This window comes from Amblyomma maculatum, chromosome 9 (assembly GCF_055883805.1).
Source record: "Amblyomma maculatum isolate TAMU_Amacu chromosome 9, ASM5588380v1, whole genome shotgun sequence".
Classification (NCBI taxonomy): domain Eukaryota; kingdom Metazoa; phylum Arthropoda; class Arachnida; order Ixodida; family Ixodidae; genus Amblyomma; species Amblyomma maculatum.
Window position 1 is genome coordinate 67277753 of NC_139352.1, and position 24598 is coordinate 67302350.

Genomic DNA, 24598 nt, shown 5'->3' on the forward strand with positions numbered 1-24598 from the left:
ATTTCCACCCACTAGTAACGGCTCTCAGCTCAGGCCCACTGAAATCTGCCTAATGACATTCTCGTTCAAGATTTGATTTACTTATCGCATATTCAGCTATCCCTAACTAAAGAGTTTGTCGAAGTTCACCCTGACGCAATGCACAGGACATTCTCGAGGCGACTCTTTTGCATCTCGAAGAAAGTCGAAACGAAAAGAGCGCTAGAAGTGCGAGGGGGGGAGGGGCATGCAAGGGCGCGTGCTTGCCGGGTATAAGCCGCAGGCGCCAAGCTCTCCGCTTACGGGCCATTTTAGCCCTAAACAATGGCCATTGTTCTTCTCTTCCCCGCCTTTACCCCTTTCCCACACCAAGCCAATTCCCCGTTGGCTTCGAAAACTGTGCACCACCCTAGGAGCTATGGCTGCAGTTAAGGTGTTTACCAAACCGTTAGAGTGGTTGGCGATTGTTAGCGATTAAAGACAAGCTAAAATCATTCAAATCACGGCTGGGGCATAGCCAATGCATAGCCGCTCTCTTTCTAACGAAGCAAAAGTATCACGGACATCTGTTTGAAATAAATCCATTTATGAACATCTCTTGACTTTTTTTGGAAGATCTAAGGCAAGGTGCTTTAACAAGTAACACCTCAGGAATAACGACAACAAAATAAAGCTGCATGTTCCTGCATTCAGCAAACCTGTTGAGTCTCGTCGTTTCTGCATCTCTATTCTCAAACCAACGAATCATGGCGAGCTGCTACCACTACTGTGCAGCAGTCTTCAGGGTAGCCAGTACTGCATGGTTTTAGCAAAACAAAATACCAGAGTTAGAGAGCCGCCATATTTGCGCTTCCCCTCCCCTTCGGTGGTCTCACTCTTACCCGGCAGCCTGGCGTCACCGGAGAAATTGCTGTCGCGCTTGCCGGGCGCGTGTGCGCATGTGCAATTCGCAATTGTCCTCTTAGCAACCAGACGGCCTACAATGCGAAATAGCCTGCGGCTACTCGCTGCGGAGCAAAACATAAAGAGGAAAGCGGCAAACAAGGACAAGCGGACGAAGGCATGCAGCCGACGAAACAGGGCGCTCACTTTAAGGCATGGCGCAGAAAGACGAGACGACCGACAGATCAAAAGGCATCGTGCAAATAGAATAGAATGTGACGTGACGGGCCTTGCTCAGCCCGGATTGTCACGCGTGTAGTCAATCGGGCAGGGTTTCGTGAGTGGGCGTAAGAAGGAGAAAGGCATGCCATTCGCCCATCGTATGCGATCTTATGGGAGCTAAGGGCTAACATTGGAAGCTCGGGCCGAGAAACGCTAACATAGATAGAACGGAATTTGTTTAAGGTGGTAAATCCAGATTCGCCAAAGCGGCATATAAATGCCGAGGTAACGATGGGGATAAATTTCAACAGTGCATGGAAGTAGTTTCGGGGATTTTATATTTTATTTTCTCATGGGATTACCAAGTAACACTTCCACCAATATAATGAGCGAAGGTCAACTAAAAAGCTATGTGAAAGTATTTTTATTACTCCTTAGATCGAAGCGACCCAAGAGAACCATATTATCAATAAAAAAGGTTCCTTTCTCTAGCATTTTATGCCACCTCACTTTCACAGAAAATGGCACTACAGGGGTGCTTGATATTTAGGCAAAACCCGTTTATATGCAGATGTAGCTCAGCAAGTACGCTGGAAAAGGTGATGGAGATGCTTGTTTTTAATGCTTACTGTGGCTACTACTACTTTTAAAGATAAGTAGTCCCCGTTCATCGTGACAAACTCCGCAACATTTAATTTGGAGCTTTTTTTTTAAAAAGTGCCCCTAACATCCAACTATATAAGCTTGTGCTCTGTCGATAATATAATAATTGGTTTACAGGAAAGGAAATGCGCAGTATGTGTCACACTTGTGTCTGTGGACACCTGAACCGCGTCGTAAGGGAAGGAAGGAAGGTGGGAGTTAAAGTGGAAAGAGAGAAAGAGGAGCCCTAGTCGAGGGCTAGTGAGTAATTTCGACCTCCTGGGGATCTTTAACGTGCGCTGACATCGCACAGCACACGGACGCCTCTTCGTTTCGCCTCCATCGAAACGCAGCCGCCGAGGTCGGGTTCGAACCCGGGTATCCCGGACAGTAGTCGGGCGTCTTGCCACTGTACCACCCCGGCGGGGCTGCTCTGTCGATGGATGTCCACGATCTCGTGACAAATATATGCTCTCATATATTGCAGAGCCCTTACGAGTTACTAAGATCGAAACATGAAGGCCATTCGTGACACCAAGATCATATTCGAGAGTACGCTAGAGTAACGCCAGGTGAAGCTTTTCTTTTCTGTTTTCTGTATAAAAACCACCGGAATATAATTAAGGTGATATTTGTCTGGTTACAACCAGTGTATTTTTATTAAGTAGTAAAACGAAAAAGCAACGCTAAATGTGATTAGTTACAGCAATCGGATTACATATTGGATGCCATAAACACCGCCACATGTTTTCGATCAAGTAGTGCATAAAAGTTTTCTGGCCTGAAATCTTTATTTCTCAGAAGTGCTGTTTCTTGTTCGCGAAGAAACACGAAAGGAGTCACGAACGTTCTACTATTCAAATGCACTCAGAATAAAAGCCCTATACGGAGTTGTACCCAGTGTATTATTAGGGGGCGTATTTTGTTCAATTTGTCTATGTTGTCTATTTTTCCTCACCAACCAATCAATCAATCAATAATTATATATATATATATATATAACGTAAAAACAGTATAGTAGTGTTATATGGCATGAGCAGCTAATTTATATATTCTTTTTATTTCGATATACAATGTTGCCCTCCTTGCGCAGGTGGTTGCTAGGTTGAGGCATTGTACACAGGAAATGCCAGGAATATTGGCAATCCATACTAGTGTAATTTCTATATAATTCTAGGTGGCATACTGTAACAAGGAATGGAAAAGAAAAAGAACGACATGGAACAATAATTACTCCAAAGATACATATTTCACCCTATCTGCACAACCCTCATTAGAGGGCATTCAAGGAGCAATTGCCAACTATGTGATGGAACTATCTAGTGATGAGCAATGAATGCTGTGAATGATATTCATACAAAACTTGCAGTTACACACACAAAGAATGATTGACGTTTGAAAGAATTGTACACTACCAGCGTAGATAGTGCAGATATATGAGATAACAAACACGCAACGGTCAATATAAATAATGCAGTCAAGTAACGTACGAACAAGTAGGGGTTCCCAACAGATAACCTAATGCACCAGTAGCTTTCCTAACCTGCAGCCTTCTACTCGAGGTCAGACGTGTGCCACTCCATCTAACAGCGCCTTTTTTCCTACCCGCGATGCTTGCCTTTGTAACGAAACTTGTTACCTGCCCAATCGCACTTGCTTGCAGTTGTCAGTAACCGCCGCAACGCGAAATTTCAATAACATATTCCTTCGAATTATGCACCGAATATGTTACGCAATACGAGCTGCCACATGCGTTGCTTATATGCCCATGTATAGAACGTGCCTCTACGAGAAGCCACTCGTCTCGTTAGGGCTTTCCTCGCTGTTTTGGAGAGGTCGTAAAGTCTAAATCCTGCCTTTTTAGCAGCGTGTTTTGTGGTATTGAGGTTCGTTCCAGACGGCGGAGTCGTGATCTCGGCTCTATTCTCAATATTCGCTGGCCCTTAAGACGTGTATTACGCATGAGGGAAGCGTTGTCTTAAAACAGCGGTTCGACTAGTCCTGCGTGCCTTTGTCCGCCTCCATTACTCCACTTTTTGTTTCCCTTTTATTCTTTCCACTAACGAATTCCGAGCTTCGACTGGTCGGAAAGTGGTCACGTGCTACTCTCCGCATCTGCGCGGCCGCACTGACGTCTCCCTGCCTCGAGCCAGCCTGCTGCGTCGATCATAGTGCACAAAGCTCATGAAGAGAAATTTTACAGTTTTTATATTATAGTTTTCTTTTTGTTTCAATTATGCCCACGGACGGCGGTGTTTACGTTTGTTCTTTTAGAAACTTGTGGAACGGCTGCAGCGAGCTTCGCGCAGTATTAACACCTATATATTTTCTGCTCCTCGTTCAGGTATGTGTACCAAATGTTGCCTGCCAGGGAATGTTTTTAGTTTGTTGATAAAACAATAACAACTATACGAGAATGATCGGTGCTGCTAATCGTATTATCAGGGTTATTCTAGTAAATGTTTTTCGTCGTTTGCAGCTTATTCAGCAAAAATCTGGGACATATCCAACCAGGTTTTCTCGGGATATATAGTGATGTCGTGGTGACATTAGTACAGTGCTTTGTCATTTTTTTCCTGTGACAAGAAAAATGTAGAACACAATATCCATATTTCTGGATTTACGGTTCAGTATTTTCAGGACGCATGCTCTTGTAAAGGCTACACGGTCCCACCTTTTTGGGACACCACTTCCAATTGTGAGCCAACGATGGTATATAATAAGGCGCTGTTATTAACGTATTGATCGGAATGGCTTAAGCTCCCGATGCCTAGCGAAAATTTCCTTCTAACTCATATCCTGCGCTCACATCGAGCAGTTATAAAATCCAAAGAAAAGCAATTGGGTCAGCTGCTCACAATTAATTACCAAAGTCACAACTACAAAACGACTAGTGGATGTGCAGATATATTGATTGTTTGGTACATTCTTAACGGGCCAGAACTTGTCCGTAGTTTCCAGATATTAGCTTTTTATTTATTGTGATCGTTTACACGTGGCACCACTGCGTTTAGCCGGCTCATTCTTTTTTTCTTCTACTCTAATTATTTTTAATGAGGATGGCTGAAAGAGGACAACAAGATAAGCGGAACGAACACACGTGACTTGATCTTCCTTTATTACCCCTTCGTTCCCCTCTCACTGCTATTTCGACCTTATTTGGAAATGATACTCAAAGGCCAGTTATGTGCACTCACATATTGTTTGAGTCTGATAATTTATTGTACTGTAATAACAATACATAACGGTGTGCCGAATAAATCTACTGCTCGCTAATACGCTTATATATATATATATATATATATATATATATATATATATATATATATATATATATATAAACAAGACGCAAATTAAAGACGGCTTTTTAACATTAAAAACGATCAAATACTGTAGCAAAACAATAAATACTGTAAGCTGTAACAAATATAGCAGGCCTATTAACGAAGCTATATATATATATACATGCGCTTTGGTATTTCTAAATAATTCATATAGCTTCGATATTATTTTGTGTATTCAATATTCTTGTCAATATGTGTTTTTGTATGGTGAGAATTATTAACAGAAAACTAGCCTAAAATTTTAACTTTGGGCACCCTTCTGTACCAAGTGTGCGAACGTGCTATAGCCAAAAAGAACATCTTCAATTTCGCGATAATATTTTCACCAACCTTAAAAAGCGTACAAAATAGCAGCCGTCGCAAACACCTGACGACAGGAACTCAGTTTCCTCCAAAAAAAAAAAAAGAAAAGAAAAGGAAGCCTTGGTTCTTTGGCTACGCCATACGAATGCTGCCTTCAAATTCCACGTTATGCGTCATGCCGCTTAACGTTACCCTCTCATTTGGCCTTTTTCCTTATTTGCTTGCACTTGCAGTGTTTGCAAGCGAGTGGGCAATCGGTAGAAAAACTGACGGGTCTCTTACCTGGAGAAGTCGGACTCAACCACAGGTGTACGTGTCCCTTCTATGACAAGTCAATGCGTTTCTTTGCTGCATGCAACCGGAGGCACATAGAATTTAATCAGATAGATCAACCTAAAAATATTGAAGTCGATATTCACGTGATCGGACTGTATAATCTGAATTTCCCGAAGATAGCTTAGAAACGCAGTTTTGCCCATCCATTGCATGGCATCAGTGCGACTGCGGTTATGGGGCACGTCATTTACCTTCGTTATTTTTCCCCCTTACCCCTGCAGTGGGAACCGATAAATGTTTACTGCCGCGTTATTTAAATTTAATTCTACATGCATATTTCTCCTAGGCAAGGATTAGAACGAACTGTAAAACTGGGTAATTTCGCTTCAGGTTTCTACGACGGCTAAGGAAATTAAATTCTTAGTACGAAATAAAGATATAAAAAAGGCACAGAAACGAAATAATGTGAATATAATTGTGCTGGTTTATCATCAGTCGTTATTAACGTCTGTGGCTGTCGCAGTTTTGCCTTTAAAATTTGCTCTATAGCGAATAAGGTTGGCAGCGGCCAGTGAGCGCAGCCTAGTTAACCGCCTGCAGTTTACTGTATCAACGCTATGTTGTGCACACGTTCACTGCTGGCCTTTTGGTTTATTAATACAAATGTACCATCATAAAAGAAATTCATCAGGTAGTGCGGCCCGCTACACTCTCCTATAGAAGAACACTTAAGCTGAATATATATGTAAGGCAAGGAGAACAATCGTCCTCACTTTCCTAGGCGTTAAGACATTGAGAGAAGCTGTAAGGACTGCACTATACGACTGAGACACTAATCAAAGTACCTGATTACTTTTACCCGAAATGAAGTCCACGAATTGTTATTTGCCAATTCTTTTTTCCCCACCGATATTTTTATATTTCCGTGCAAATAATCATAAAGTTAACGTAATCACTGCTTACAAGAAACATAAAAGGACTGAGCTGCATCAATTCATGGAGATCCACTTTTTTCCCCTCTTTCTTTTATTTAAGTTCTATCAACATCTGATGCATTTTATTTAACTTATTTTTTACTCCGAAATTTAGAGGATTGTTTGCTAACACTGATAATAAGTCTATAGAGAAGTGGCAACGAGTTGATTTCAGCACCGACCTTATCTATTCCTTATCGCATTTTTAGCACTGATGTCACGGGAATCGAAATGAGTGATCATGTCAGCCTGCTGTTTCCTTTCATCAAAGCGATGGAGGTAACTCTTGAATGAAAGTGCAGGGTTGGTGCATGATTTTGTAATAGCGGAAATAACCGTGAAAATTGGCGAATTGACTGCTCAGAAATCAACGTGTTTTTAAGCAATGTCAGATGTAGCTCTAGCATCGCACTTGTGGGTGACTATTGCTGTCTTTTTAGGCAAACATTAACTTTTTCCTGTACTTATGTAATAATCGTAAAGCTCATATTACGAATCATTTGTTCGAGATCGAGATAAGGGCCACATATATGGGTTTATATCTCCTGAGGTAGACTTAGGGTTGTCTGATGGTAGAAAAAATCACTGAGCCATTGTCGTTTACGACACCCGAAAAGCTGCGCCGATGAGTCAGTGATTCGTCCCGTCATATGACAACCATAAGTCCGTCATGTGCGGCAGAATCTTTCCTCATTACATCAGAGAGATAAATCCATAGGAGGCCGACAAATGAAGGAAAGCAATGAGGGCACATCTTGTTCAAAAGCTCGTAGACCTCCAGAAGCGTCACCTGCCACATCTGCAAGTGCTCGGAATGTGTCGGAAGGTTCTCTTGTTAGCCGACAGAATTAGCTTTTTCAACGAGGTGTTCAAGTCAGGTAGGGTTGCAGATGACACTATAAATGATAAGCTGGCTCACATTCTTAAGCACACCCTATAGACTCCAGGTAGTACGTGATTTCTATAGGCACAACACCGACATTTGCTTTTATGAACAAAAACACATTATTGATCCAAGAGAGAGCGTACAAGACGAGAGAGGTGTACTTTAAACTGCATTGAACACGAAAAAGGCGCTATTATAAATGTCGATGTTTAACCATGTCTAAGCGGGATTATAGATGAGCGGCAGGGTTAATTTAAACAACGCGAACAAGAAAACATAGGACAAGATAAAAAGAAGCCACAGTACAGCGCTTGTACTGTGCCTTCCTTTTATCTTGTCCTGTGTCTTCTTGTTCGCGCTGTTTAAATTAACAACGGATGTTTATCAACTCACCCAACAAAGTATCTTGGTGAGCGACAGGGTGTTACGTCTTCAAAAAGAATACGTCTTTAATTAATATGCAGAAATACAGCAGCCATATCAATACATGCAGCGTTGTGTGCGCGAAACCATAAGGATGGCATATACCTCTGCCGAATCTAAATGAAAGGAACAAAGGAGCTACTTGTAGTACACACGCACTGCGCACTTCTCAGCTTCTTGATTAGTCAACATCCCGTAGGCCATGAAAGAGAGAGTCAGACCTGGAGGATGGGTTTCTCGTGTATGAGGTGATTTTTTTTTTTTTTTTTACTGCAGCGTTAGACTCATTATTTGCACAATTTATGTATAGCCACGAACGATGGTGTTGTGTCGATTTCTTGATCCGATTCTTGCGTTCTTTTGAATGATGACTATTTCATATCGGAGGTCAATTCGATTATTTAGAGTCCTATGGAGGTCTGTACTGCTATCCTCTCGCCTGTGAATAGAGCTGTAAACAAATTTCTAGTTCTTATCTTTAATTCTTCCTTATGGCACATGGGTTAGTTCTCTACAGATAGTAGCATCGACGAGATACGCAGAAGCTTATCATATTCTATTACGTGCCCATCGCTGGTAGATGCTCCTCGTCCTGCCTAGCACGTCAGGCAAGATGGTCATGAACAAGCACCTATGCAGCGCACAGTTGCCGCAAACTTACCTCCCTTATTAATGAAGAGATTAAAGAGTTTTCGTAAACCAGAGACAAAAAAAAAAAAAACAAAAAAAACGCGTCCATCGCATGTGTGTTTACAGTTTGGTTCATGCAGCTCTGGCAGCGATAAGAAAGTCCCAGACTGTCTTCCCGAGCAGCCTTGCATTTGTTTTACCAGTCCCGTTTGAACTTAACCTTTCTGGATATTTGCGCACGCACCCATGAACTGTCCATTTCTACGTAGCCTGTGGAATCCCATCAATCGATTTCCGCATCGTGAACGGGCTTGCGGCTGACATCCAGAAGTTCCCGTGGGTGGTAAGTCGAAAATGTGGCTTCTTTATTCATACGAACATATATCGTGCAATGCCATTCAACCCTTGAATATACCGTACTATACGGTTTCTATTTCCCGGTTACATGATGTTACTAAATCGCACTGAACAGGGGTTGAGGGGGGTAACGTGGCTCGACTTGCAAACTCTCTACCTTTGTTCCGTTCTCTTTCAACACAGAGTAGCCATCTTCTTCCTTTTGTTCTACATTAAATCGCGCTGAATAATATACCACCTAAAAGAAGTACTTTGTAGAGTCGTTCTATTTTCTTTTTCTTGTTTTCTGCTGCTTTAAATTTATTCGCCACGCTTGTAAGCTGTTATTTTCTGTACTTCCCGACCAGAGCTGAAACAGCCTCCCGGGAGGAGAGGGTGAAGTATGACCTTGAACTGACCATGTGAGCCTAGCACAGTAACAGCGTTTCTCTGAGTTGAAGTTTACTATAATGTACCATGTACACCCATGAGACATCGTATAGTGATCACTGTCTGCCATACTGGACATGACCCTTTGACCTCTGACCGACACATGCAATCTACACAAAGTTTTCGCTCGACATTGGTTTAAACTCGTTAAAACCATGTGAGATGTGGATTTAATAGTTCGTTTGAACGTCTAGCGCTGCCAGTAATTCGGGCAGAGCAGGGTCGAATTGCCAGCCGCAGGGCACAGCTTCAGCACGAGAGATGGGCGCCGGAGCCAAGCGATGGTGATGGCGATGCCGCAGCATTTTCCGTTCTTTGTCTTCTTTACATTTCCCCCACGTGAAGAAGTCGCCATCCTGGCGACTCAGGGAGAAGAGACGACCAGAGGGTTGTAATATGGCTTGAGGCGGCTAACGTGGACAATCTCGCGGCCGCGACGGCGGTGGTCGGAAGAAGGGGTGACTGGCTCGATGACGTAGTTCACAGGGGATGTGCGTTCCAAAACGCGATAAGGTCCGTGGTATTTGGTGTCTAGTTTGTTGGTGGCAGGAACGCATAGCCAAACGAAGCTGTCGGCCTGGAACGTGGGAGCAGGAGTATCGGTATCATGCTGATCTTTGCGATAGCCTTGAGTGTTGGAGGTAAACGTGCGAGCTAGCTGACGGCATTCCTCGGCCTTCTGTACAATGTCTGACAAAGCACTGTACTCAGAGGCATCTGGATGGTATGGCAAAATTGTGTCCAGAGTACATGATGGTTCACGGCCGTATAAGAGGAAGAAGGGCGAAAAACCAGTTGTTGCTTGGGTGGAAGTGTTGTACGCGAACGTTACGAATGGCAGTACTTGGTCCCAGTTCGAGCTTCCAGATTCAGATGTAACATACATTGCGAGCATGTCCCCAAGCGTACGGTTGAAGCGCTCCGTGAGGCCATTTGTTTGCGGGTGGTACGCAGTTGTAGCTCGATGTATCGATTTACAAGACGACAGGAGCTCTTGGACTACTTCGGAAAGAAAGACACGACCTCTATCACTCAGTAGCTCGCGGGGGGCGCCGTGTCGAAGAATGAAGTGGTGCAGAAGAAAATGGGCTACCTCTCGAGCTGTCGCCGCGGGAAGTGCAGCAGTCTCGGCGTAACGGGTCAGGTGGTCGACGGCGACGATGACCCATCGATTACCAGCGGCACTGCATGGTAGCGGACCATAGAGGTCGATTCCCACGCGATCAAACGGGCGAGCTGGACACGGTAAAGGCTGAAGAGGGCCAGCAGGGTGGCGAGAAATCTTGCGTTGTTGACAGGCGGTACAAGAGCGAATGTAGCGACGTACGAAATTGTACATTCCCCGCCAGTAGTACCTTTGACGAATTCGATCATATGTTTTGAGGACGCCGGCATGAGCGCTTTGCGGGTCACTATGATGGTGGGCACAAACCTTGGAGCGGAGGTGGCGCGGAATGACAAGAAGCCACGTTCTGCCGTCTGAGTTGTAGTTCCTTCGGTAGAGAAGGCCTTCCCGAATGGCGAAATGGGAGGCCTGTCGGCGGAGTGCCCGAGGATGCGTAGCCGCGGAAGTAGTGCCAAGGATATCTAGCAGGTTAGAAACCCAAGGATCTTGTCGTTGCTCGAAAGGCATATCCTCAATGGTGAGTGCTGACAAGAGTGTTTGAGGAGGGGACGATGAGTTAGGCGAGCACACCGGTGACCGAGAAAGAGCGTCGGCGTCAGAGTGCTTGCGGCCAGAGCGGTACACTACACGGATGTCGTATTCCTGAAGCCTGAGAGCCCAGCGCCCGAGACGGCCAGACGGATCCTTGAGAGACGCGAGCCAGCAGAGAGCGTGATGATCTGTAACTACCTCGAAGGAGTGGCCGTATAAGTAAGGGCGGAACTTCGTTACAGCCCACACGATTGCTAAGCACTCCTTTTCGGTAACGGAGTAGTTGGACTCGGCTTTGGTGAGAGCACGGCTGGCGTAGGCGACAACGTATTCGGAGAAGCCAGGCTTGCGCTGGGCGAGGACGGCGCCGAGGCCGACACCACTGGCATCGGTGTGAAGTTCTGTAGGTGCAGTAGGGTCGTAATGGCGAAGGATTGGCGGTGACGTTAGAACATTGCGCAGTGTCGCGAATGCATCATCGCAGGCTGGCGACCAAGAGGAGAGGTTAGGGGTGCCTTTCAAGAGCTGTGTAAGGGGGGCTATAATGGTTGCGAAATTCCGAACAAAACGACGAAAGTACGAGCAGAGGCCCACGAAGCTTCGCAGTTGTTTCAAAGTGGTCGGTTTCGGAAAGTCAGCGACGGCGCGCAGCTTCTCAGGATCAGGCAGAACTCCATCTTTACACACAACATGTCCGAGTATTGTGAGCTGGCGGGCACCAAAGCGGCACTTTTTGAGGTTCAGTTGAAGACCGGCGCGGGTTAGGCAGGTGAAGACCTGGCGAAGTCGAGTCAGGTGGGTCGGGAAGTCGGTTGAAAAGACGACGATATCATCAAGGTAGCATAAACAGATGTTCCATTTCAGGCCGCGCAGTACAGTGTCCATCATTCTTTCAAATGTGGCTGGGGCGTTACAGAGTCCGAATGGCATAACATTAAATTCGTATAGTCCGTCTGGAGTAATAAAGGCGGTCTTAGGACGATCCGCCTCTGCCATGGGCACCTGCCAATACCCGGAGCGTAAATCGAGTGAGGAAAAGAATTCTGCGCCTTGCAAGCAGTCTAGGGCATCGTCGATTCGTGGGAGGGGGTACACATCACGACGAGTGATTTTGTTGAGACGGCGATAATCAACACAAAATCGTATGGAGCCATCCTTCTTTTTAACTAGGACCACAGGAGACGACCATGGGCTACAGGATTCTCTAATTATTCCGCGTTGGAGCATGTCATCGACTTGTTGGGCAATAACACGGCGCTCAGTCGGCGACACACGATACGGCCGCTGATGGAGAGGTGGATGAGCGCCAGTGTCGATGAGGTGGGAAATGGTCGTCGTGCGGCCCAAGGAAGATTGCGGGATGTCGAAGGAGGAGCGGAATTGGTGTAGAAGGTCAAGAAGTTGCTCGCGGTGGCGCGGCTCTAGAGCGCTGTCCACAGAATGGTCAAAAAGGTCCCGCTGTAGCGGATCGGAAGCCACACGAGTTGGGGTCAAGGCGTCAACTTGGCAAACAGGGAATGACACATCATCAAAGGCGAACAGAAGGTCCACGGGCTCGATGCGGCCAAGGCACTCCCCTTCGATCAACATAGCGGGAGACGCAAGAGGATTGGCTACCAGAAGTGTGCTAGCGCCGTTGTTCATGTCAAGGACGGCAAACGGCAGCGGTAAGTGGCGGCGGCGGCAGACAACGTTAGAGGGCACAAAGAGGACTGTCGCGGCGGTGGTAAAAGAGGCAGTGAGGGGAACCAGAACAGCGCTTCCGGGTGGGATGGTTGTGTCATGAGCTACGAGGAGTTTGGTCGCAAAACGAGGACACGGCTCGTGGAACAGGGCATCAGACGGTGCATCACTCGATTCAATGAGCTCTACTTGAGGACTGGCGCAGTCAATGATAGCATGATGCTGGGACAGGAAATCCCAGCCGAGAATGACGTCATGAGAACATGTGGGGAGAACGACGAATTCGATGATGTACAAGGCTGCAGCAATGACGACGCGAGCAGTGCAGATAGCTGTCGGCTGTATACTGTGAGCGGATGCGGTACGAAGCGATAGTCCCTCGAGAGGCCTAGTCACTTTTCGGAGGGAGCGGCAGAGTTTTTGGCTGATAACTGATACAGCGGCACCGGTGTCGACGAGCGCAAGAGTATGAACACCTTCAACGATGACAGCAGTAACATTCGCGGGATTAAGACGAGGACTTTGAAATTCTGTCGAATACGCAGTTCGTGCCTCGCGAACTGCGGCGGTTAGTTTTCCGGCTGAGTAGCGGGTCGTCGGCGCATTGGCGAAATGGAGCGGCGACGTGGTGATGGCGAACGACGAGGCAGGAAGTCCGGAGGGTCAGGGGATGCTGTTGGAGGACCCGATGGGACGGGGAATTGGGGGGCCAAATAAGGTGGCGCAGGCCGCGCAGCAAAGGCCATATTTATTCGGCGCCGGCAGTAGCGTGTAGTGTGCCCAGGGATGCCGCAGTGGTAGCAAATAGGCCTGTTGTCTGCAGTGCGCCATGGAGATGGTGTCTGACGCAAGGGGGGAGCAAACGCTGTTGGTGCCGAACGCATAGGGGGCGAAGCATAGGCATATGCTGGCTCAGGAGGTGGACTTGAAGTAACTTCGGCATATGAGCGACGCAATACCTGGGGAGGAGCCGGCGCGAATGCTGGAGCATAGCTCAGTGGCGCAACGCCGGACGATGAAATTGTGGGCGTGGGGAACGGCATTGAGGGTGCGACCGGAGGTGATTGAGGAACAGAATTAGGGAGGACTTCAGATACATGCTGTTGGATTGCACGGCGAAGCTCCGGAACAAGGCCAGTTGGTGACGACTCCTTAACATATGGCTGCAGGGACAGTTGTCGTGCGACCTCCTGACGTACAAAAGCCTTGATGTTTTCAGAGAGGCTAGATGACTCCCTCTCCGCGGCTAGTCCAGCAAGTGATGCTTGAGGCTGGCGAATCAAAACACGCTCCTTGCGGAGTTCGTCGTAGCTTTGACATAGGTCGTAGATTTCCTTGACCGTCGTGGGGCCTTTGGCGACGAGCATGTTGAAAGCGCCGTCATCAATTCCTATGAGGACATGACGTATCTTAACGGCCTCGGTCATGGTCGGGTCAACGCGACGACACATATCAACAATGTCCTCAATGTAACTGGTGAACGTTTCACCGGGTAGCTGCAGTCGCGACCGAAGACGCTGTTCCGCGCGGAGTTTTCGGACGGCGGGGCGGCCAAGGACATCAGAAAATTTCGTCTTGAAACTCGCCCAGGTAGTAAAGTCCGACTCGTGGTTTCTAAACCAGAGATTAGCGACGTCGCTCAAGTAAAAGATGACATTGGTGAGCTTACGGTTGTCGTCCCAGTTATTGTGACGGCTGACCCGTTCGTAAGTGGTCAGCCAATCGTCGACGTCGTCATCGCTGCTTCCACTGAAGGTAGCGGGGTCCCGTTGACGAATCGCACCTGTGCAGGTGACGGGCGGAGGTAGGTGCAATGAAGTCGGCTCCGTCATTGGTGTAGTCAACGTTCTGCTGCGAAGTTCCAGGGCGAGATGAGTACAGGGAACCTCAGATTGACCTCCACCAAGTGAGATGTGGATTTAATAGTTCGTTTGAACGTCTAGCGCTGCCAGTAATTCGGGCAGAGCAGGGTCGAATTGCCAGCCGCAGGGCACAGCTTCAGCACGAGAGATGGGCGCCGGAGCCAAGCGATGGTGATGGCGATGCCGCAGCATTTTCCGTTCTTTGTCTTCTTTACACATGCTTTTTTTTTTTTTTCGATGTGGTCCGCACCAATAGGGGTAGGATGAAACATAATTGCGACAATTTATGCCTTGGCTCCGTAATCCCTTCTTGGCAGGGGATTTGCTTCAATTCTTGTGATGCCCCATACTCTTCGCGGCAAGAAAAAGCTACACCTTCACGAAAGGAAACTAGTTACGTGAACTGCTTAACAGCGCTGACCATATCCGTTTGCTTACTGGCCGCAGGTGTTCCTTCAGGTGCGGTACAGGACAGTTCTTACACGATGTGCCGGATCTATCCTGACCTCACGGCACATTCTCACAGCAGGTCACTGCACAATCTGGTGAGAATTATCGCCTTCACATGGTGCCTTTGAAGCCGTTCTTGTCTGTTGCCTGCCTCTGCTATCATATGATGTCCTTACGCTGACATTAGCACTTAAATAGCCCAAGGACAATATGAACAATCTGTGACCTCAATTTCCAGTGATTTAAAACATCACAGCTTTATAGGAAGTACCTGAATTGTGGCTATAAGATATACGGCCTTTTCATGTACACCACTTCTTTTGTCTTTCTTAACATGTCGGCTGGGGTCTCGAACATGAACCGACTTTAAGCTTGCCTCACCTTAGGTAACACGTACTAAAAAAAGGAAAGCGCGGAAAGATGAAAATAAAAGCATAGGAGTAAATGGAGACGTGCGGTGTAGAAATGTTTAGTTCTTTGTATCACCTCATCATAAGCGCCCTTGTTTGATAAACAAATCAAAGCTCTGCCCGAGTAATCACACCTTTTAAATGCACAGTATGAAACTTTCTGTTGCCAAAGCTGAACAACGCGCTGTCTACCGTTAACTACGGCTCTTATCAGCGAGGCTTGTTTTCTCCGTTATAGATCGGAAATAGTATCGATCAGAGCACTTACGATTTGCAGTTCATTCTTGCAGGACTAACAACCAAAAGGCGACGAGCATAATTATGTTATACGGCGCGGCCAAGTTCTTCAACGGCACGAAGGTAAATGTCAAGTACTTTTACCGGCACGAGGATTTCGACTTCCAGACCTTCAGGAACGACGTGGCTCTGCTGTACTTGGAAACGCCGCTCAAACTGGGACCTAGAACGCGCACTATATGCCTGCCTCAAGCGCCTCTAAGCCTCGTCGGAGAGACCGTGGTCGTCGCTGGCTGGGGAGTCACTGTGGAAAGTGAGTGAATGTCCGTTCAGTTCAGATGAAATCAATTGATTTCATTTTTATATAAATGACATAGACATGGACTTCAGCGTTCGCTAAAACTCAGGAAAGCAAGGCATTCAATCCGGAAAAATCTGGATGAACTCTTAGACAGTGGCGGTTCCAGGATTTGGTTTTAGGCGGCGCGGATGAACATCCGTATATCAACAAGGAAAAAGAAAACAGAAACAGCAATCCTTTTTTACTTTTTTTTGCACAGCAATTTTGTACACTTTCTTGTTGAGCAGTAGAGGGTGAATGACATGAATGTACCATAACTCACGCCTCGTCCGTTAACGATTACATAATAAATATTCCTACATGAACGTTTTGTAATTATCTTACATTAATACGACCTGAATGATAGCGCCAGTCATGTAATTTCAAGTAATGACATAGGGTTTGTTTGTTTTTTCCCCCCTTGGCGTTATTTCACGCTTCGAATAATTCACATATAAAAGTGTGTATTTTTCCGAGGACGCTCAATTAAAAAAAAAAAATCAATCCTTTGCCTGATGAGAGTTCTAGGAAGAATATCTACAACATGGGGCTTACAGGGCTAAAAGACACACTGCTTATTTTCCTCGAAGAAGCTAAATGCAAAACGCTTTTTTTTTTTTCTAGCCATATGCCGCTCACAAATTACTAACTGCCTATGGTAGATGGTCCTAACAGCAAGGCGGATATATGTCACATGTTAGCAAGGCGAGCAAGGTCCGATGTGGAAACATATAGGAACAGTCGCTAGCTAGCGGCCCTGGAGATCTGTTGCTCCCAAAGGTACAGAATGACGCGTGGTAAACAAGTAAATCGGGGCTGCAAGTTTCCTTCGTCTTCTCTTTAAGAGATGGATGGATGATTTACAGTCAATCTTTGGTGAAACAAACATCACTACCTGGCCTTTCCGTCTTTCTTTTTTTCTTATGTTTGTTTTAGTTCCCTGTGGAACAATTCTGTGCAATTAAAGAATTTTCGTACTTCTGCCTTCAAGAAGATATTGTTCGAGCTACCATGTGTAAGTCACATGTTGTTGCTAGCAGCTGTCAGGATATTGTGGGTGGCTTGATGAGCGCTCGGCGACGAAATTATAATTAATAGGGCCAACCTGCCTGCCACAAACTCCCCCTTTCCCAGATTAGGGTTGCTGACCGGAGCCACACCTGAGTAGCCGCTGTCCATGAGGTGCACTGGATAAGGGAGGTAGCAACACAATTTACCCACGTACAAATAAACAAGGCAAAGTTACAAAGCAAAATATTGTTAGAACATAGTCGCGATGCAAGCAGCAAACAGATAATGACGATGCAAGCAAAACTATTCTCATGAAAAAGGAAACACTAAGGAGATGAATAGGCAGCAACGTTACGAGCGGAAAGGTATATAGCTTAAAAGAACAAGGCGAGAAACAAAGAGAACGACGGGAAAAACTACAGTATTCGAGCGAGTGGCGAAAAACGGTGGCTTAGCTGGGGCATGGTACGGTCCACTAGCAGGAAGCGTCGGACTACGGACGCTAAATTCCGGCTTGGTTGATCCTATCTACGTCCGCCCACCCGGATTTTTCTAAACCTACGCCCGGTTCGCGTTTCTGTCGCGGCAATGAACCCATTGCAAAACGGGGGAAAAAAAAAACCTTAGAGAGAGAAAGAAAGAGAAAGGGAACCCGGGTTGGAAGTCCTTGACCTTAAATCCAAAGCACCCCTTTTCCTTTAGTGGCCACTGCTCCCCGGAATAGCCCAGAATAGCCTCGAGTGACCCTCTCGCACCGCGATGGGTACATGTCCTTGAAGAAGGTAGAAATCGGTGCCTCCGCACCTGAGTCCATGAATGTTCGAAAAAATGTGAAGGTGCATTTTTTTTTTCTTTTTCGAAAGAGAGGGGGGGGGGGGGGCTTATCATTCCTCTCCACCTTAGGAAGGCAGTGTTGCTTAGGGCGGCCATTGGTCTTAGAAAGCCGGATCCGTGACGAAAGGTAGGCCATTGCCACACCTTGTCTTTTTACCTACACAAAAAGTTACTAGCAATCAATACGATTCATAGGGTGATGTATGCGTTAATATTGGATTCTGTCTGCCGTTGGAGTCTTCTGCACAAAGCTTCCGTTTATAAGCGACCAATTTGCGCACTTGAATCTTTTTTCAACGTGAGTTTGGTATCGGGAGCTACTGGAGGTGTCTGAGTGAGTGATGGGTTCAGCCTTTGGAGGTACTATACGATAGAAGGGGGGTAAAGGCATGTGGAGAGTGGTGGTAGGTATGTGGGTGCCGGTGTACCTTACGAGCCCTGAGAGTACACGTATGGTCGAGGCTTCAGAAGCAAACTCCAATGCCGGAACCTTTTACGATAGGGCGAATTCTAATGATAACACATCCAAAGCTAATTATCTGGCGAAATTTGATAGGGTGTTTTGACGCCTCTATATTCTTTGATATAGTCAGGCATCTAAAAGATGGCTTCATTTACTGTTGTGATTTGTGACCGGAGTAAGGAAGAACGCCGCTGATCATGGGCCAGTTTCGCGAGCTGCTGTATTCTTTGGTGCATATTCTCGCACGGTTCACGCAGCTGCCATCAACGTCGCAAGGAGCTAGGCACCTAAACAAAACCAAGGGGATCTTAACTATTAGGATATCCTGTTGATTTTTTGCACCTCTCGAAACTAGCCAGTACTATAGTATAAGAAATAGATATTGCAAGTCATTCAACGATGTCTAGAAGGAATGTGCCATGGCTATCAACATAACGTTTCTTCATTTATTTATTTTATCTTTTATTTATTCATGAGTTTATTGTTTGTTTGCTTATTTATTTATTTATTGTTCGTTTATTTATTTATTTATGTATTTATTTATTTATTTATTTATTTATTTATTTATTTATTTATTTATTTATTTATTTATTTATTTATTTATTTATTTATTTATTTATTTATTTATTTATTTATTTGCTACTTTGGAGAATACACAATTACGACGCTTTCGCACAGTATCTCACCTTCCCAACAGTTTTCTCGCATTCAAGAATGTCCCCATGGAGCTCCATTGCAGTGGTGATAATGGGCCGAAAGATAGAACAAGTTGGTGGATGCCTAGGCAAGCTGAGTGCCCCGAAAGCCTTTACCATTTAGAACTTTGCCATTTAGAGAATTCAGCTGGTTTAGTAGGCCACCTAGAGCACCAAGTCACACGGTGCACCGCACTTCAAGGTGTTCGATAAAGGATCTCAAATGTGAAGTCCCCTATTTCTTGTGTCTTTTCTGTCTCCAATATTATGCCGTCAGAGAGCAACCCCTGCTTCGCGTCGGCTTGTGGGCTCTCGCTCCGACAGGCATCGACCAGGTAATCAGGCCGATGTTACATGAAAAACAGATTGAAAGAAAACGATAGACAATATTTCAGTCTAGAGAAACGGCATATTATTTCATAATAAAAGAATAATTACTCATTGTTGTCTACCCAATCGCACCTATGTGGCTACAAAAGAAAGCTTTCTCAGAAACTTTGCACTTAAAAAACAAATTTCTAGTAGTCCAGGGTCCGAATCCGAAACCACCACGTGATGTTTCCACTAAGGCTTCACAGCTATTAAAAAGCATAGTAGGGTTACGCAGATATTCTCAAGTTCCGTGTAGTCATTCGAACATCCCGCTATTTCATTCGCCGGACGGGTCAGGAAGTGCAAGTTTAGAATTACTTGAAACAAATACAACTGACTTAAATTTTGTGTAGCTTTAAAACAATATAGGCACGGAAAACAAATTGGGCAAGCTGTATTTTTTTGTTATTGGACTGTTTATAAAACAGGCCCATTCAGACGCTGTATTGCTTTGGCTGCCGCGCTGGGTCTGCGCATGAAGGAGGGTTCAGCGCCGCGGCCTGGTCTGTGGTGGCGTTCATATCTTCACCTATATGGCTACTAAGACTCACGCGACAGGGTTCGATTCGTACAAAGCTTTGGTATTCGCTACACTGTTCGTACTTTATTCGGTAACAGAGCTATATAACACTGTTCTTATTCAATTCGGTAACAGATTAAGCACATTCGTATTCGATTCGGTAAGGTCTAGTACTATGCATGTTCGATTCGGTAACAGGTACTGTACTATCCATATTCCATTGGGTTTCGAAAAAGAATGGTATACAAACATTACTAAAAAAATTCCGTTTATGGAGGAATCACTAACTCGTGACTGGCGCAACCGCAGTTGTTGGTCGTGATCGACATATCGGCAATTCGAATTGTTAAAACGTTTATTTGGGGCCTGCAGCAAATATTGGTTTCGAAAACCCTTTGCCAGTGGCAGTGGAATGAAATTGATAGGAAAAGCCGAGGCTCATCGTGTTCCTGAACGCACTACATAAATGCGCAGGAAATACAGAACTTGGGACTCCAGAGACGTTAAGATAGTAGACACAGACATCATTCAAAATGCGAAGGAGGTCAAGTAATACTCTCAACTTCAAGAGTTTGGAGACTGCAATGTGCATCATGTCGATAGTGCTTCATTGGGTGATTCCACGTAAGGTGAAGCAAATGATGGTTGGTCGACCTTTCAAATTAATTTAAAATTTTACACATTTTTGCCTGATAAACGGAAAGAAGAGGTCTACGATTGGTTTTGCTGCCAAATGATTTTTTTTTTTCGAGGCACATAAAATTAATGACGAAGAGGTGGAGTACCGCGCTTATCGTCTCTGCTGCTTTACACAAAATATAACAAAGTTATGTAGCCGATATAATTGTCTGACTAAATATATGCATATTTTTATTTTTATTCAGTTTTTTTTTATTTTAGGGGGGCGGGGGGGTGGGGCTTTTATGAGTAACGTCGATCTTATAAAGGTTCTCAACCCGGGAAACGAATCAAAGGCCTTAATCTAAAAAGAAAAAAAAAAGAAAAGAAATGCTTGTGGCAGAGAAGCAATAATTCCACACTGAATTCTCAGCGTATACTTATCAAACTGCTCAATTTTATATTTATAAACGTTTCAATACAGAGATACGATCGCGCTAACTTTAAGAAAATAGCGAACAATGAAAATGCATTAGTTAATGTTAACTGCTGCACATTCGGGAGTCAGAAGACGATTCCGCCTTCGCAAAGGCGTGGCCTTCAAATGTTTTTGAGTTAACACTGATCCTTCCGCGAGCAAAGCGCGACGACTGGGGGATTTTCACTTCACTTCAACCATAGGGAGAGCGTTCAATTTCACGCGGAAATTTGAAAAGACTTCGTAGCCACTCGACAGATGGCACCACCAGCACTGTCAAAGGGCGAGTTCTATATAAAAACGCGCCAAGTTTGACTCGTCAAGGCTACAGTTCCGGTATACCATGTGCGCGCTTTGCCTGTTCAGCGCCTATATGCGTCGCCGAAGTTACCAAATGTTTACCTCTGTTCATACTTTGTTACTCCACCGTTTTGACGCTTTCATATGAGCAGGTGTCCTTTTTTTAATGAACATTTAAACTGCTAGCCATGCGTGTTGCCTTGCCGCTTCTCTCGTACCCTGCCTTTAGCGAACCACGTCTGCCCAGCTTTCCGTCTTTTATCTCGAAGACCTGACTCGGCGCGTCATTGTATCCTTCTTAATCTCACCTAGATGGCACCGGATCTCCAGTCCTGCGCTACACAACCCAGGTGGTGTGGGACACAAAAAAGTGCATAGAAGGACTGGCTGGGATTGGCTTCTACACGCCGCACCAGATATGCGCCTACAAGAAAGGATCGGACGCGTGTCAAGTACGTTGAAGAAGTGCACTGCTACAATTAATCGTCATCTTTGCTGCTGTTTTTTGAGCTACGTTGAAAGGAATAGCGAAAAGGGACTATAGGATCGCCAAACCTAGGTCGCTTCGTGACGGTTGCCTTCACGTCCTCCCCTCCAAGTGATTGGCGTTGACAGCTTCCCTGGCGCGTTTTGAGAGCAAACCACCCTCTAAGTAGCTTGTATTATTGAAGTATTGGACAGAATTCGGAAAGCTCTCAGGGCAAAGCGGATGAATCATAGTATCTTTCGTGGCTCGCGGTTTTCGACTCGCAGTTGCTTTTAAATATCTACACCGTCATCTATCATAACCTTCTTTCTTCTCCCCCCCCCCCCCCCTTTTTTTTTTCCTTAGTGCGTAGTAGTATGCCAGAGGATTTCTCTCAGACATACCTCTCCACCTTTGTCTGGACTGAATATTTCTCTTTCTCCCTCCTTGTCATCCCAAGAGAGCTGACGGTAAACAGGCTACAGTCACTGTAAGGAGCGATTACTGCCACCAGGCATGAGCCGTACGCTCGCGATGCATTACCCGGCCGCCGGAGTTGCCCGTAAATATTCTGCAGTGTTCACTACCCTGGAACGCCATATTGCTCAGCAAGGAGCTAGAATTCTAGTTCAGAACAGGCTGAGATGTTCTCCCAGATTAAATTGAACATCAGCATGCTGAAAAAATAGAAAAATCATGCAGACTGGAGCACGAAGGAGACCTGTGGGAAAAGTATGTGGGTCAAAAAGTGCTCACACGGTCAGAGAAAGCGGTGATAAGTTTCTCAGCCTTTTCAATTATAGTTAAACGCGCATCAAAAGAAATATAAAAAAATATATCAAAATAAAAACATTAGAGATTAGTCTCAAAACTGGTGTTCAGGACTTTTGCTATTGCATCGAAGCATACGGTTCTACTTGGCGACACTATCAAGACAGATGCCATATGTAATATGATAGGTGATATAATTCGATCTTAATCCACTTTAAAGCTCCGGCAAATGACAGGCAACACTCAGACGACTTCAATGAGACAGTCAATGCCTAATTCATTCGCGGATAAGGGTATATACGCACGAAGTTGACCCCTAATGAAATTCATGACCAATAAAAAACAAATCATGCAATCTACCAATTATGCCTACTGCTTTTTATCCCTTACAAAAAGTGCATCACTTGAAAGCTTTGCACCTGATTAAGAGCTCAAATTTGAGTTTCACCTCTAGAAAGCATTGAAAATGATTTGCCTTAAAGGGAATTCAATTTCATAGCTACAACTTGTCCATCACACTTGCAGGGCGACTCCGGTGCGCCGTTGATGCTGAAGCGAGGGAAAAACTATGAGATCGTGGGCCTAGTATCTTTCGGAGACGGTTGCAACCTCGAGGGCGTACCGGGAGTCTACACAAACATCCAGCAGTACAGCCCCTGGATACGCAACGCAATCCGGAGCACCTCGAAATACCAATCCGTTCCATAAACACGGAAGTGTTCGTTTCACATATCGACGAACGAAATTCAATATTCCCGTTATACCACTGAATTTTCTTTGCTTGCGTCCTAATTCAATATATACCAGCTTCTTCTAACGAATTTTAAAGGACTTCAATAAAGGTCTTTGTTTAAGTCCTTCGCTCATCAATGTTCAATGTCCGCCTTTTTTATGCGTTCAATAATGGTTTCCAGGTTTAACTTTTTTATGCGTCCAGCGTTGGGACAGCTGCTACAAGCGGGTGCACACTCGGGGAGTGTGATGCTTGTCCAGATGCGAGAATGGTGCCGTACACAATATATAAGTATACCCCAGTGCCATGGTGTAGCTCTTTCCAGGACTAGGGTATGGGTGAGGGCGACTTAATATCTTACTGGGGTGCACAGTACCGTATGACTGATGCTTGCGCGCAACAATATTTGCTTGTTTGTATGTGCTTTTTCAGGGTATGCAGCACGCACTGTGAAGTGTGTGTAACCAGCACCGCAGTTGTGTACATATAGTAGTTGTAGCTGGGACTATACATAAAGAAAGGTTCATCCTCACGACGATTCTGTGAAATACTGCAAAAGTACAATGAGGGCATTTTGAATTTAAGTACCTTAATTTCCGTTATAGAGTTGGCACCCGGTTTGCAGTGCACAAAGCACAATTTTACCACGAAAGAACAATTACTTTCACTGCTCTGGCTGAACACACTGCATGTATAATCGGTTTGGGCATTTTAATTCGTATAGGCGATTTGGAAAAGGAAAACTATCTATGGTCGCATATATAAAGACAGCCCGCAAAGTCCAAAATAGATAGCTGGGTTGATTGAAAGGAAAGGCAGAGAGGTTGGAAGGGATGATTAAAATCTGGCCTGCTACTCTGCACTGGGAAAAAGGAAGGGGAGAAAAAAGAGGATCATGATAGGTGACGATGTGGGAGAAGGCATATCAAAATGCATCCAGCCACGGCAACTTGATTTACAAGCACGAGTAAATATAAACTGCTAAACACGCAAATGAAGTCATTGGCGTGTACACCAAAATTTACGGCAGGTCCACAAATGAGCTGTGACGTGTTTGTTCATAGCAAATCCTGTCAGAATGCCTGAAAGGCGCGCGAATGTAACATATTGAGCTGCCGGCTAGTTTCTGAAAGCAAAAAAAAAAATAATTAAAACTTGTCTGTTTTCTACCACACGCGAAAGGGTCAGAAGCTGCCAAAATGGCCTCTACTACAGACAGCTATAATGACTATAATTTCTCGAGAAACCAGGCAAAATTGACGCAGTATTGGGAAAGAAACATCTTGCATATAAAACCTGTATAAGAGCTAAACTTAATATGCGGCGGCAGTAAGTGATCTGCATGTTAAAA

At 45.2% G+C, this 24598-nt stretch overlaps 1 protein-coding gene across 1 annotated transcript; it reads left to right on the forward strand.

Annotated features, from left to right (window-relative positions):
* Positions 1-961: 961 nt before the first annotated feature.
* LOC146179293 (trypsin alpha-4-like) lies at positions 962-23365 on the forward strand. The gene is made up of 7 exons (XM_084580166.1): positions 962-1039; positions 5447-5681; positions 8831-8904; positions 14997-15094; positions 15700-15959; positions 21590-21729; positions 23040-23365. The coding sequence occupies exons 1-7, from the start codon at positions 962-964 to the stop codon at positions 23220-23222; spliced, it is 1068 nt and encodes a 355-aa protein (XP_084436292.1). The 3' UTR covers positions 23223-23365.
* Positions 23366-24598: the final 1233 nt, after the last annotated feature.